This window comes from Oncorhynchus keta, chromosome 19 (assembly GCF_023373465.1).
Source record: "Oncorhynchus keta strain PuntledgeMale-10-30-2019 chromosome 19, Oket_V2, whole genome shotgun sequence".
Lineage (NCBI taxonomy): Eukaryota > Metazoa > Chordata > Actinopteri > Salmoniformes > Salmonidae > Oncorhynchus > Oncorhynchus keta.
The window spans coordinates 16,397,644-16,413,986 of record NC_068439.1 but is presented as its reverse complement, the minus strand read 5'-3'; the positions used below and the strand labels follow the sequence as shown (position 1 = coordinate 16,413,986).

The window sequence follows — 16,343 nt, the reverse complement described above, 5'->3', positions numbered from 1 at the left end:
ATTATGTTCATTAGATTGAAGCATGCGTGCATCAATAGACTCTTAAGTATTTTAAGGACAACTTCCTTATTATGATAATGACTTATCAACCATCATATGCAGAAACAAAGAAGAAGAAAATGGATGGATGGATGAGAGCAAATCCCTTAATATGCTTCTGTCATGTCTTTTCAGATCAGTGCAGTTGAAGAAAAGGAGTCAAGGAGAGGAGCCAAGAAGAGGAAGACACTTAAGTCTATAGAGGCTTCTTAGGACAACCACTGGACTTGGACATAACAGACCATGTTGATTCTTATCCATATAACTTCATCTATGGCTGTCCTTACAAACCTAGAAGAGTATGATGCACTAAATGTGATGGTAGAATACAAAGTGCTGCCAAAGACAATTAAATTGATACAGCTGGGATTATCAATAAATCCAAAATATCCTGTGAGCAACCAGTTGGTCAAAAGTCAAAATATCCATGACACCCAATCAGATTTAGGTTGTTATAGGAGTTGTTCAATCTTTATTTATATGTTTTCACCTTCATCATGTTTTGTGGGTTAACCCTATAGCTGATCAAAGGTTGAGCAATAGATGTAGGTCAACATATAAGCATCTACTACTGTAGGAGTTCTACATCTCTGGTTTATCAGCTACTGTCTAGTTCTAGACTTAGGCTCTGTCCCAAATGGACCATATCCCCTATGAAGTGCACTACTTTTGACCTGGGCCCATAGTGCACATGGGCCTCTGTAAAATGTAGTGCATTATATAGGTAATAGGATGAAATTTGGGATGAATCCCTAGTCTGTCCATCTACAAGTACTTAACTAGATTTGCCTGATTGAGCATAGGACTGCCTGATGTGGAGCTGCTGCCAGGAAGCCTGGATGCCATTGTGATGCTGCAACACAATGTCAACATTCTAACCCTAGCCCAGACAGAATGCACTTATCCTGTCTAATCGTCTGCCTCTCATAACATTTAGAAAGTACTGTATGTTGTGGACGTATGCCTAACTTGTCGAATGTAAAAAAATACATTTAAAAAAGTGCCCGTAAGGAATGTTCTTAATGATTTTAGTGAATCACTCTTTCCTTGTTTTCACTCAAGAGATTCATTAGTTTGAGGGATAGAATACCCTCCGTTCTCATTACAAAATGGAATACAATCAAATCAAGTTTGATTTGTCACATGCGCCAAATACAACAGTGAAATGCTTACTTACAAGCCCTTAACCAACGATGCAGTTTTAAGAAAAAAATACAAAAAAAAGTAACAAATAATAAAAGGACAGAAGTAAAATAACAATAGCAAGACTATATACAGGGGGTACCGGTACAGAGTCAATGTGGGGGGCACCGGTTAGTCGAGGTAATTGAGGTAATATGTACATGTACGTAGAGTTATTAAAGTGACTATGCATAGATAATAACAGAGTAGCAACAGCATAAAATATACAATGGGGGGGGGGCATTTCAAATAGTCTGGTTAGCCATCTGATTAGCTGTTCAGGAGTCTTGTGGCTTATGACTGTTTAGAAGCCTCTTGGACCTAGACTTGGTGCTCCAGTACCGCTCGCCATGCGGTGGAAGAGAGAACAGTCTATGACTATGACTAGCGTGGCTGGAGTCTTTGAGAATTTTCAGGGCCTTCCTCTGACACCGCCTGGTATAGAGGTCCTGGATGGCAGGAAACTTGGCCCCAGTGATGTACTGGGCCTTACGCACTACCCTCTGTAGTGCCTTGCGGTGGGAGGCCGAGCAGTTGCCATACCAGGCAGTGATGGAACCAGTGCTCTCAATGGTGCAGCTGTAGAACCTTTTAAGGATCTGAGGACCCATGCCAAATCTTTTCACTCTCCTGAGGGGGAATAGGTTTTGCCTTGCCCTCTTCACAACTGTCTTGGTGTGCTTGGACCATGTTAGTTTGTTGGTGATGTGGACACCAAGGACCTTGAAGCTCTCAACCTGCTCCACTACAGCCCCGTCGATGAGAATGGGGTACGTGCTCAGCCCTCCTTTTCCTGTAGTCTACGATCATCTCCTTCGTCTTGATCACGTTGATGGAGAGGTTGTTGTCCCGGCACCACACGGACATGTCTCTGACCTCCAGCCTATATGCTGTCTCGTCGTTGTTGGTGATCAGGTCTACCACTGTTGTGTCATCAGCAAACTTGATGATGGTGTTGGAGTTGTACCTGGCCGTGAGTGAACAGGGAGTACAGGAGGGGACTGAGCACGCACCCCTGAGGGAGCACCCCTGAGCACGCACCCCTTGAGCATGCCCCTGTGTTGAGGATCAGCGTGGCAGATGTGTTGCTACCTTTTTTTCTTTTTTTCTTTCACCTTTATTTAACCAGGCAGGCTAGTTGAGAACAAGTTCTCATTTGCAACCGCGACCTGGCCAAGATAAAGCATAGCAGTGTGAACAGACAACACAGAGTTACACATGGAGTAAACAATTAACAAGTCAATAACACAGTAGAAAAAAAGGGGAGTCTATATACAATGTGTGCAAAGGGCATGAGGAGGTAGGCGAATAATTACAATTTTGCAGATTAACACTGGAGTGATAAATGATCAGATGGTCATGTACAGGTAGAGATATTGGTGTGCAAAAGAGCAGAAAAGTAAATAAATAAAAACAGTGTGGGGATGAGGTAGGTGAAAATGGGTGGGCTATTTACCAATAGATTATGTACAGCTGCAGCGATCGATTAGCTGCTCAGATAGCTGATGTTTGAAGTTGGTGAGGGAGATAAAGTCTCCAACTTCAGCGATTTTTGCAATTCGTTCCAGTCACAGGCAGCAGAGTACTGGAACGAAAGGCGGCCAAATGAGGTGTTGGCTTTAGGGATGATCAGTGAGATACACCTGCTGGAGCGCGTGCTACGGATGGGTGTTGCCATCGTGACCAGTGAACTGAGATAAGGCGGAGCTTTACCTAGCATGGCCTTGTAGATGACCTGGAGCCAGTGGGTCTGGCGACGAATATGTAGCGAGGGCCAGCCACCTGGGTGCGGCCCGTCAGGAAGTCCAGGATCCAGTTGCAGAGGGAGGTGTTTAGACCCAGGGTCCTTAGGTTAGTGGTGAGCTTTGAGGGCACTATGGTGTTGAACGCTGAGCTGTAGTCAATGAAGAGCATTCTCACGTAGGTGTTCCTTTTCGCCAAGTGTGAAAGGGCAGTGTGGACTGAGAATCTAGAAAAGTCTTGTGTGGTTAACCTGTCAGATGTTAATAAGTTCCCTATATGGGGGACTTTGAGCGGTTCTGGACCGGTTCCCGACTGACATTGTGGTGAACAAAGCGCTCTGTGAACGCCATATGGTCCTGTGCCTTATAGTGGCAGACAGCTCCATCTGTTTTCTCTCTCCTAGGCTCGTGGCAACACTTCCACATTCATTACATATCCAAAGAAATTTGATGAACTGACTTGTTGGAAAGGTGGCATCCTATGACAGTGCCACGTTGAAAGTCACTGAGCTCTTCAGTAAGACCATTCTACTGCCAATGTTTGTCTATGGAGATTGCATGACTGTGTGCTCGATTTTATACACCTGCCATCAACGGGTGTGACAGAAATAGCCGAATCCACTAATTGAAAGGGTGTCCACATACCTTTGTATATATGGTGCACAATGAAGCAACAAATTCCTACTTAATAAAAAAATAATTAACATTTATTTTAAAATTAAATCAAATAACCTTAAAAAATTACATTCTGTAGGGCCTCTGGAGTGGCACAACAGTCTGAGGCACTGCATTGCAGTGCTTGAGGTGTCACTACAGACCTGGGTTTGATCTCAGGCTGTGTCACAGCTGACTGAGTGACCCATGGATCTCCAGCAACTCCTTGTATTGGGCCGGTCGCCAGCTGGAGGGTTTTTCTCTCTGACACATTGGTGTGGCTGGATTCCGGGTTAAGCGATCAGTGTGTCAAGAAGCAGTGCAGTTTGGCAGGTTCGTGTTTCGGAGGATGCGTGCCTCTCCCGAGTCCGTAGGGGAGTTGCACTGAGGAGACAAGACAGTAACTACCAATTGGGGAGAGAAAAGGGGTAAAAGTAGAAAAAATAATAATCATAATTTTTGCACACCCTTATGATAGTGCTATTTGCTAAAAAAAAATGTCCCTCTTGTGCATTTCATCATTAAGGCCTACCTTCGTTACAAGGGTAGGGCTTGCACTAATCCAATTCATGATGGCATGTAGCTGTAGAAGTCAGATCTGGAATCCTTCAACATGGTTAGCTTCATTAACTGTATAATAAAAAGAGAAACCCACAAACTGATATTGCCACTATCAACCTTTTTATTTTCTTTCAATTTATTAGCAAATTATTACCACACACAGGTTATCTCAGATGTGAGTGATTTTCCTATTTCTAATAGTATTGTGTATGTCATACAGCATCTTTGTTTAAATTTGACCACCCTAAAGGGCCTCTTGTTGGCCGTAGATGGCATTATGTCATTCATTATAGGGATATTGGGATTACAGTTTCCCAGCCCAATGCAGAGGTCTACAGTGCATTTTGGTCGCATATACTCCTAAATATTACGCTATGCGACTTCAAATTTGAATGTGGCAGCACCAGTACGCCTAAAAAAAAATCACCGAGATAATAATTGTTATAATTATTACTTCACTGCTCCACAGCCTCTGAGTGCCATAAGGAAGAAAATCACGCAAATTCGTGACGTCATGCGTTCACCATTACTACAGCGAAACGGCTTCCTTCTAGCCCAAACCGTTCACATCTTATGACCCACAATAACAGCACAGCGTTACTTTCTTCCTATCGCAGGTTGGATTCTTCCTATCGCAAGCGTGTAGCGGGCCGTTCTTAAACTACTCACCAGCCGCTAACCATGTTCTGTCATGTTACAGCAATAGCTAGCGCAACCTGGTAACCACGGATGATAGTTATCATTATCTTTGTTGTAATTTTACCAGTAGTATGCATGCAACACGTGGTGGCATAGAAAGAAATGTATAGTTTATTTGAGAGATGCATATAGGCCGAATGTAGGCTATATCTCAATCTTACAAATACATTTTTTTCTGGTGCTCGTGAACCCTGTATATTGGAATCGCTGGGAATTCTTATATTTTATACCTCAAATATTTTTCATTGTGCTCTTTAGAAGAACATGTGCTCCTTGAAACAAATGTCAGCATAGAGCCATGCATTGCATTAGTCCCCACAGCATGAGAGCTCATTCTTCACAAGCAGCCCAGGTGTCACGTGGGCTGGCCAGCCATGGGGGTGGTAGCAAAATAGGTACATATGATAAGAGGGCAATGCACGCCAGCAGTTTGGCCTCCGGACATGTGGCAGTCCAGTGGGGGACTGATGGTGGAGTGGACCTATCGAGGACAGTTCTGGGAGATTCAGGATGGCATTGACATTAGAGAGGTGTGTTGGTTCAATGGGGTGAACACTTGCCTTATGATTTTGTCATCATCTGTAGTTGCATCCTCCCCACACAACAAGTCAACATGTATGGCAACTCCAGGGCAGACAGCCAGGATAATAAATATTCCTATTGATATTTCAGCCTATTGTATATCTGTGTTTACAGGTCCTTATTTACAAGAGGCATTAATATATCCCATTGCTGTTTGTTTGTGTATGTAGGGTAGCTAACTGACTACTAGTATTCTTGAATTCTAGCAATAGCAGAGCTTGCAATAATTATTGTTGTATCTTTATTTAACTAGGAAAGTCAGTTGAGAATAAATTCTCATTTACAGCGATGGTTTACCCCGGCCAAACCCTAACCCGGAGACAACACTGAGCAAATTGTGCGCAACCCTATGGGACTCCCAATCACGGCCGGTTGTGATACAGCCTGGAATCAAACCAGGGTCTGTAGTGACGCCTTTAGCACTGAGATGTAGTGCCTTAGACCGCTGCGCCACTCAGGAGCCCAAGTTGCCAGTTGCCTGAGGAAAGCCACAGTTTTGACGAGCTGTCGTTGTGGAAACATCCCAGAGGCCAGAGGATGTTGCTATGAAAACTCTGTGTATTGTATCATTGAGGTCTAAAGTCCATCTCTGGCCCCCTAATGCCAGTCATGGGACCTCTGTTCCCGCAGCTGTCATGCTATCCATGCCAGCTGGGCAGCAGAGACGTAACCCTAAGTGTCCCATTTATTTTGTCCAAACTGTCCCGAAGTTGTCTGTAAACACAGACCTAGAACCAGTGTCTAAAGGCAGCTTTCTACTCCTTCCAAATCCTGACTCCTAAGCAAAATAATTCTGTTCTTTCCTGCAAAAAAAGCCTCCCTGTGTTGCCTCGTCCAAAATACAAAAATGTAATTTGATGGAGGTAACCACTCGAACAAACTTTGTAAACTCTATGATCCATACCTCCCAGAGAGACAACTGGTTCCTGACCTTTGGGATGAGGTCATAGTGACATTATCAACATTAGTGATCAGTGGGATCAGAAAGGGAAATGGAATTCTGTCAGTCTTTCATTCTTGTGGGACTTTCCCTATCTAATTTGACTTTGGGGTTCAATGAATTGTCATATCTGTCTGATCTCCTCTTCCAGGGAATTAGTGACTGCTGTCACTCACCGAAGACTATTAAGAAAGTCTGCGAAGAGTAGGCTATCTTCCATGGCCTTTACAGATTCATTCAGTGTATTCTACTGTGTTCAAGGACTCAAATGCATTTCATTATGCAGAATAAAAGTGAATACAACAGCACAAAGCAGATGTTAAGCCTGATTTATGATGACCCTACTAAACATTCCTTAGAGGAAATAAGAATTATGGTGGGCCCATGATGTTTACATTTTTATTTGAGTATCGATAGTTAAAATAATGAGGTTCGATGAACCACAGAATGGAGTGGGTCTGAACAGATAAGGGAAACTGACTTTTGTATGTCCACAGACAGATTTGACAAACATTTAATAATGTATATATTTATTTTGTCATTTTTTGGGGTCTCTCAACTTACTGCTGAGAGTTGGAATAATAGAACACACAAGGTGCCATTCTGAAACTTGGTTGTGCATCAGCTGTCACTCAATTAGCCCATGTCAGCTGGACATACATTTGTAAAATTAGTAAACGTAAATTAGTCTTGTGGCCAGCTATCTAAACTTTTAGATAGACCATTGTTCATCAGTTATCATATTAAAAACGGTAAACATTTGCCTCCACTCTATGGCAAAATGTGTAGAATTGTAGGAAATGAGCTGAAAAAATAGAGGCAGGTAAGGGTCATTTAAAGGTGTTTTTTCTCAGGTAAAGGTTAACCTCATCATTTAGGTGACAGTGTCAAAGGTCAACGTATATCAGCTACAGGTTAGTGGTTGTCCCAAACCATTGATCTAAGGTTGACATTTTCACATCCATTTTTATATAATGGTTTTAGGCTAGGATTGAGTTAGGGTAGGATAAGCTGATCCTACATCTGTAGTTGGGAGCTTGGTGTTACATCTAAACTCTAGTAATTGAGGAGATTTTCAGAATGTTTCTTTGTTTGAACAAATTAGAAATGCATTAACCAGTGTTGCAATCAGTAATCCTGTTTATTTCAGGAAAATGAGAGTCAACCTGGCTGGAAAATGCTGCATAGTCAGAAGTTTGGCACATCTGAGAAATGTGACTAAAACATGTGCTTAGAGCGGGTGAGCTATTCAGTATTATAAACTGGGTGGTTTAGGCCCTGAATGCGGATTGGCTGACAGCCGTGTTATATCAGTGCTGATGATGATGTTGATGAAGATAATGATGTTTCTTACAGGGTGGTCGATGTATCAATGGCCCACAGGGAGCCGTTGGCAAGAAGGGAGAGAACGTGAGTGAACAAAATAACTTCACCCTTGTATTTCACACTATGGTCTGTTTTCTGCTATTATTACAATTTATAAACTGGGTGGTTTGAGCCCTGAATGCTGATTGGCTGACAGCTGTGGTATATCAGACCATATACCACGGGTATGACAAATCTGTTATTTTTACTGCTCTAATTACTTTGGTAACCAGTTTATGATAGCAATAAGGCACCTCGGGTTTGTGGTATATGGCCAATATACCACAGCTAAGGGCTGTGTCCAGGCATTGCGTTGTGCATAAGAACAGCCCTTAGATGTGGTATATTGGCCATATACTTGGGCCTTATTGCTTAAATGTAAAACTGTTTCCCCAAATGCTAGCTGCTGTCAAAAGACTGATAGCCGGCGTCTGCTGCATGTGTTTTGAATGTGATAGCAAACAATCAAAACAGGACAGTAACATTCCCCACAGAACAATGAAAAGAGTGATTAAAACATTTGCTGTTAAATGGAAATTTTATAAACAAGAGAGCCCATTGTTTTTATCATTAGACATTGTTTTGATAAACATTCTGGAATGTCCTCAGCCTCTACGAGCCGAAGGTATGTTGGCCCTTGCCAAACTGAAGAAACAAAATAGCAACCATATTTCCCCATTCCAGAGAGGTACATCACATAACAGGATCACCAACTTTAGTCAACATTCAAATATCTCAGTTTCCAGGATGTCACTAAGCCACCTTTGTCACATGTAGGCTACATTATAGATACAATTCATTACCTGCTTTTATACAATGGGAAATGGGGGTATAGGAAACACTGGAGATATTTGGCACACCATCACTATTAGGGACCAACATGTATAAGTCTATTGTCTGGGTAGGTCAATAGTCTTTCAACAAATCACCTCAGTAATTCATCATTTCAGGTGTTGTGTAATTTTGCTATTCAGACTCATCTACTTTTATGTAAACACCATCCAACAATAAAGACTTGAGGTCACTATTTTCTAAATCAGCTTCCCTGGTGACAATGACTGACTGCCGTCACCTACTGGTAGAATTTTACAATGCACAAAACAGATAAGCAATTCACTGCCTCCTTTCGTGTCAGGGACAATGGGTCAGACAATGACGGGTTAAAGAAACAACAACAAATACTTTTTTTCAAATGAATTTTTATGTAGAAGAACCCCCCCACATGAAACATGGGACCGACACTTTACATGTTGCGTTTATATTTTTGTTCAGTGTATTATTCACTCCAAACATTTGAACTGAAGGAGTAGAGAAATAAACGTATTAGCCATGTAAAACTGGGAGCCCCCTCTTTAACAAAGGCGAAACTGCTTTCAAACGTGTTTTCCCGCGACTGCATTAAGAATTGTTGTGCGTTAACTGTTAACCTCCAATGGCTCTTGCAACTTGAATGCGTCCGAGAGGAATATTTATCTCGCATAGAACAAACAAGCCGACTTTGTAAATGATTCCACTATGGGGTGGTCCGAGGATATAACACGGATGTAACACGGATGTAACTTGTAACTTGGAAGTTTTTTCTTTATTTCACCTTTATTTAACCAGGTAGGCTAGTTGAGAACAAGTTCTCATTTGCAACTGCGACCTGGCCAAGATAAAGCATAGCAGTGTGAACAGACAACACAGAGTTACACATGGAGTAAACAATTAACAAGTCAATAACACAGTAGACAAAAAAGGGGAGTCTATATACATTGTGTGCAAAAGGCATGAGGAGGTAGGCGAATAATTACAATTTTTCAGATTAACACTGGAGTGATAAATGATCAGATGGTCATGTACAGGTAGAGATATTGGTGTGCAAAAGAGCAGAAAAGTAAATAAATAAAAACAGTATGGGGATGAGGTAGGTGAAAATGGGTGGGCTATTTACCAATAGACTATGTACAGCTGCAGCGATCGGTAAGCTGCTCAGATAGCAGATGTTTGAAGTTGGTGGGGGAGATAAAAGTCTCCAACTTCAGCGATTTTTGCAATTCGTTCCAGTCACAGGCAGCAGAGAACTGGAACGAAAGGCGGCCAAATGAGGTGTTGGGTTTAGGGATGATCAGTGAGATACACCTGCTGGAGCGCGTGCTACGGATGGGAGTTGCCATCGTGACCAGTGAACTGAGATAAGGCGGAGCTTTACCTAGCATGGACTTGTAGATGACCTGGAGCCAGTGGGTCTGGCGACGAATATGTAGCGAGGGCCAGCCGACTAGAGCATACAAGTCGCAGTGGTGGGTGGTATAAGGTGCTTTAGTGACAAAACGGATGGCACTGTGATAAACTGCATCCAGTTTGCTGAGTAGAGTGTTGGAAGCAATTTTGTAGATGACATCGCCGAAGTCGAGGATCGGTAGGATAGTCAGTTTTACTAGGGTAAGTTTGGCGGCGTGAGTGAAGGAGGCTTTGTTGCGGAATAGAAAGCCGACTCTTGATTTGATTTTCGATTGGAGATGTTTGATATGAGTCTGGAAGGAGAGTTTACAGTCTAGCCAGACACCTAGGTACTTATAGATGTCCACATATTCAAGGTTGGAACCATCCAGTGTGGTGATGCTGGTCAGGCGTGCGGGTGCAGGCAGCGAAAGGTTGAAAAGCATGCATTTGGTTTTACTAGCGTTTAAGAGCAGTTGGAGGCCACGGAAGGAGTATTGTATGGCATTGAAGCTCGTTTGGAGGTTAGATAGCACAGTGTCCAAGGACGGGCCGGAAGTATATAGAATGGTGTCGTCTGCGTAGAGGTGGATCAGGGAATCGCCCGCAGCAAGAGCACCATCATTGATATATACAGAGAAAAGAGTCGGCCCGAGAATTGAACCCTGTGGCACCCCCATAGAGACTGCCAGAGGACCGGAAAGCATGCTCTTTGACACACTGAGCTCTGTCTGCAAAGTCATTGGTGAACCAGGCAAGGCAGTCATCCGAAAAACCGAGGCTACTGAGTCTGCCGATAAGAATATGGTGATTGACAGAGTCGAAAGCCTTGGCAAGGTCGATGAAGACGGCTGCACAGTACTGTCTTTTATCGATGGCGGTTATGATATCGTTTAGTACCTTGAGCGTGGCTGAGGTGCACCCGTGACCGGCTCGGAAACCAGATTGCACAGCGGAGAAGGTACGGTGGGATTTGAGATGGTCAGTGACCTGTTTGTTGACTTGGCTTTCGAAGACCTTAGATAGGCAGGGCAGGATGGATATAGGTCTGTAACAGTTTGGGTCCAGGGTGTCTCCCCCTTTGAAGAGGGGGATGACTGCGGCAGCTTTCCAATCCTTGGGGATCTCAGACGATATGAAATAGAGGTTGAACAGGCTGGTAATAGGGGTTGCGACAATGGCGGCGGATAGTTTCAGAAATAGAGGGTCCAGATTGTCAAACCCAGCTGATTTGTACGGGTCCAGGTTTTGCAGCTCTTTCAGAACATCTGCTATCTGGATTTGGGTAAAGGAGAACCTGGAGATGCTTGGGCGAGTAGCTGCGGGGGGGGCGGAGCTGTTGGCCGAGGTTGGAGTAGCCAGGCGGAAGGCATGGCCAGCCGTTGAGAAATGCTTGTTGAAGTTTTCGATAATCATGGATTTATCGGTGGTGACCGTGTTATCTAGCCTCGGTGCAGTGGGCAGCTGGGAGGAGGTGCTCTTGTTCTCCATGGACTTCACAGTGTCCCAGAACTTTTTGGAGTTGGAGCTACAGGATGCAAACTTCTGCCTGAAGAAGCTGGCCTTAGCTTTCCTGACTGACTGCGTGTATTGGTTCCTGACTTCCCTGAACAGTTGCATATCGCGGGGACTATTCGATGCTATTGCAGTCCTGAGTGGTAAAGTACAGTCTTTGAATTATTTTGCTAGTAGCTAAAGTAGCTGTATTTTATTTTTAATTAACCTTTATATAACTAGGCAAGTCAGTTAAGAACAAATTCTTATTTACAATGACGGGCTACCAAAAGACAAAAGGCCTCGTGCGGGACGGGCCTGGGTCATTAAAAGACATATATACAGGTCAAAACACAGGTCACGACAAGAGAGAAAACACAACACTACACTACATAAATAGAGACCTAAGATAACAACACAGCAAGGCAGCAACACAACATGGTAGCAGCACAAAACATAGTACAAACATTATTGGGCAAAGACAACACAAAGGGCAAGAAGGTAGAAACAACAATACATCTTGCAAAGCAGCCACAACTGTCAGTAAGTGTCCATGATTGAGATAAAACTGTCCAGTTTGAGTGTTTGTTGCAGCTTGTTCCAGTCGCTAGCTGCAGCGAACTGAAAAGAGGAGCGACCCAGGGATGTGTGTGCTTTGGGAACCTGTAACAGCTTTAACAGAAAGTGACTGACAGAACGGGTGTTGAATGTGGAGGATGAGGGCTGCAGTAAATATCTAAGATAAGGGGGAGTGAGGCCTAAGAGGGTTTTATAAATAAGCATCAATCAGTGGTCTCTTGCGACGGGTATACAGAGATGACCAGTTTACAGAGGAGTATAGAGTGCAGTGATGTGTCCTATAAGGAGCATTGAGGGCAAATCTGATGGCCGAATGGTAAAGAACATCTAGCCGCTCGAGAGCACCCTTACCTGCCGATCTCAAAATTATGTCTCCGTAATCTAGCATGGGTAGGATGGTCATCTGAATCAGGGTTAGTTTGGCAACTGGGGTGAAAAAGGCACGATTACAATATATATATATTTTTAAAATTATTTCACCTTTATTTAACCAGGTAGGCTAGTTGAGAACAAGTTCTCATTTGTAACTGTGACCTGGCCAAGATAAAGCAAACAATTCGACACATACAACAACACAGAGTTACACATGGAACAAACAAAACATACAGTCAATAATACAGTAGAACAAAAAATAAAAAAAGTCTATATACAGTGAGTGTAAATGAGGTAAGTTATGGAAATAAATAGGCCATGGTGGCGAAGTAATTACAATATATCAATTAAACACTGGAATGGTAGATCGGCAGAAGATGAATGTGCAGGTAGAGATACTGGGGTGCAAAGGAGCAAAATAAATAAGTAAATAAATACCAGTATGGGGATGAGGTAGGTAGATAGAGGGGCTGTTTACAGAGGCTAAGTACAGGTGGAGTGATCTGTAAACTGCTCTGACAGCTGGTGCTTAAAGCTAGTGAGGGAGATGTGAGTCTCCAGCTTCAGATTTTTGCAATTTGTTCCAGTCATGGGCAGCAGAGAGCTGGAAGGAAAGACAACCAAAGGAGGAATTGGCTTTGGGGATGAACAGTGAGATATACCTGCTGGAGCGCGTGCTACGAGTGGGTGCTGCTATGGTGACCAGTGAGCTGAGATAAGGCGGGGCTTTAGATAACCTGTAGCCATTGGGTTTGGCGACGAGAGCGTACAGGTCGCAATGGTGGGTAGTGTATGGGGCTTTGGTGACAAAACGGATGGCACTGTGATAGACTGCATCCAGTTTGTTGAGTAGAGTGTTGGAGGCTATTTTATAGATGACATCACCGAAGTCGAGGATCGGTAGGATGGTCAGTTTTACGAGGGTATGTTTGGCAGCATGAGTGAAGGATGCTTTGTTGCGATATAGGAAGCCGATTCTAGATTTAATTTTGGATTGGAGATGCTTAATGTGAGTCTGGAAGGAGCGTTTACAGTCTAACCAGACACCCAGGTATTTGTAGTTGTCCACGTATTCTAAGTCAGAGCCGTCCAGAGTAGTGATGCTGGACAAGCGGGCAGGTGCGGGCAGCGATCGATTGAAAAGCATGCATTTAGTTTTACTTGCCACGGAAGGAGGCCACGGAAGGAGAGTTGTATGGCATTGAAGCTCGTCTGGAGGTTAGTTAACACAGTGTCCAAGGAGGGTCCAGAAGTATACAGAATGGTGTCGTCTGTGTAGAGGTGGATCAGAGAATCACCAGCAGCAAGACCAACATCATTGATGTATACAGAAAAGCGAGTCGGCCCGAGAATTGAACCCTGTGGCACTGTCAGAGGTCCAGACAATAGAGGAAACCAAGTCTAGATTTAATTTTAGGCTGCAGCTTTTATATGTGCTGAGAGAAGGACAGTGCACTGTCTAGTCATACTCCCAAGTACTTGCATGAGGTGACTACTTCAAGCTCTAAACCCTCAGAGGTAGTAATCATACCTGTGGGGAGAGGGGCATTCTTCTTACCAAACCACTTGACCTTTGTTTTGAAGGTGTTCAGAACAAGGTTAAGGGTAGAGAAAGCTCGTTGGACACTAAAAAATCTTTGTTGTAGAGCATTTAACACAAAATCCGGGGAGAGCCCAGCTGAGTGTAAGACTGTATCATCTGCATATAAATGGATGAGAAAGCTTCCTACTGCCTGAGCTATGTTGTTGATGTACATTGAGAAGCCTTGGGGTACTCCCTTGGTGACAGGCAGTGGCTGAGACAGCAGATTTTCTGACTTTATACACTGCGCTCTTTGAGAGAGGTAGTTAGCTAACCAGGCCAAAGACACCAATACTCCTTAGCCAGTCCACAATAATGGAATGGTCTACTGTATCAAAAGCTTTGGCCAAGTCAATAAAAATAGCAGCGCAACATTGCTTAGAATCAAGGGCCATGGTGACATCATTGAGGACCTTTAAGGTTGCAGTGACACATCCATAACCTGAGTGGAAACCAGATTGCATACCAGAGAGAATACTATAGACATCAAGAAAACCAGTCAAATGATTATCGACAAGTTTTTCCAACACTTTTGATAAACAGGGCAAAATAGAAATAGGCCTATAATAGTTAGGATCAGCTTGAACTCCCCTCTAAATAAAGGACCAACCTTGGCTGCCTTTCAAGCAATGGGAACATCCCCAGAAAGGAGAGACAGCTTGGCGATGATAGGGGCAGCAACCTTAAAGAAGAAAGGGTCTAAACCATCTGACCCAGATGTTTTTTTGGGGTCAAGTATAAGGAGCTCCTTTAGCACCTCGGACTCAGTGACTGGCTGCAGGGAGACACTTTGTAGCGGGGCAGGGGAAAAAGAGGGAGAAGCATCGGGGAGAGTCACATTAGAAGGGGTAGGAGATGAGGAAATATTGGATGGGTAAGGAGGCATGGCTGAGTCAGATAGGAGTCCTGACTTAATGAAGTGGTGATTAAAGAGCTCAGCCATGTGCTTCTTGTCAGTAACAACCACATCAACATTAAGGGACATGAGCAGCTGTGAGGAGGATTTCATCTCCAGGTCTTTAACCATTTTCCATAACTTCTTGGGGTTAGACCCACAGAGAGAGAACTGCTCCTTCAAGTAACTTAATAAGTAACAGGATAGCCTGAGTGCACTTATTTCTCATTTTCCTGAACGAGAGCCAGTCAGCCTGAGTGTGAGTGTGCCGAGCCTTTCGCCAAATGCAATTATTGAGGTGGAGTAACTCTGCAAGATCGCGGTCGAATCTCATTCTCATTTTCTTTATGGGGGCGGGTTAACAATACCACTGAAAATATCAAAAAAGAAGTTCCAAGCGTCTTCGACAGAGGGGATCAAGCTTATTCTATACCATTTTACAGAGGGCAGTTCATGAAGGCTCATTCAAGTTTTTTTAGCGAGCGACTATGACAAATCAGGACAGGTCGTTTCACTGTGCTGCGATTACGAACACAGGCTGTAAAACAATGATCAGTGAGGTCATTACAGAAAACACCAGACTGGTACTAACAGTTTACATACACTTAGGTTGGTGTCATTAAAACTTGTTTTTCAACCACTCCACAAATTTCTTGTTACAAACCATAGTTTTGGCAAGTCGGTTAGGACATCTACTTTGTGCATGAAACAAGTCATATTTCAACAATTGTTTACAGACAGATTATTTAACGTACAATTCACTATAACACAATTCCAGTGGGTCAGAAGTTTACATACACTAAGTTGACTGTGCCTTGAAACAGCTTGGAAAATTCCAGAAAATGATGCCATGGCTTTAGAAGCTTCTGATAGGCTATTTGACATAATTTGAGTCAATTTGAGGTGTACCTGTGGATGTATTTCAAGGCCTACCTTCAAACTCAGTGCCTCTTTGCTTGACATCATGGGAAAATCAAAAGAAATCAGCCAAGACCTCAGATTTTTTTTTTGTAGACCTCCACAAGTCTGGTTCATCCTTGGGAGCAATTTCCAAACCACGTTCATTACAGAAAACACCAGACTGGTACTGACAGTTGAAGTCTGAAGTTTACATACACTTCGGTTGGAGTCATTAAAACTCGTTTTTCAACCACTCCACAAATTTCTTGTTAACAAACTATAGTTTTGGCAAGTCGGTTAGGACATCTACTTTGTGCATGACACGAATACTTTTCCAAACAATTGTTTACAGGCCGATTATTTCACCTTTAAGTCACTGTATCACAATTCAGTCTGGTTCATCCTTGGGAGCAATTTCCAAACCACGTTCATCTGTATAAACATAGTACGCAAGTACAAACACCATGGAACCACCCAGCCGTCATACCGCTCAGGAAGGAGAAGCCTTCTGTGTCCTGGAGATGAACGTACTTTGGTGTGAAAAGTACAAATCAA

The 16,343-nt window shown here is 43.2% G+C and overlaps 1 protein-coding gene across 1 annotated transcript; it reads right to left on the bottom strand.

The window, feature by feature from the left end:
• Window positions 1–2,365: 2,365 nt before the first annotated feature.
• Window positions 2,366–10,517, bottom strand: LOC127909623 (uncharacterized). The gene is made up of 2 exons (XM_052471776.1): window positions 9,886–10,517; window positions 2,366–2,864 (listed from the first exon to the last, which is right to left on the bottom strand). Exons 1-2 carry the CDS (start codon window positions 10,410–10,412, stop codon window positions 2,708–2,710), a joined length of 684 nt encoding a protein of 227 aa, XP_052327736.1. The 5' UTR covers window positions 10,413–10,517; the 3' UTR covers window positions 2,366–2,707.
• Between the last annotated feature and the right edge of the window lie 5,826 nt (window positions 10,518–16,343).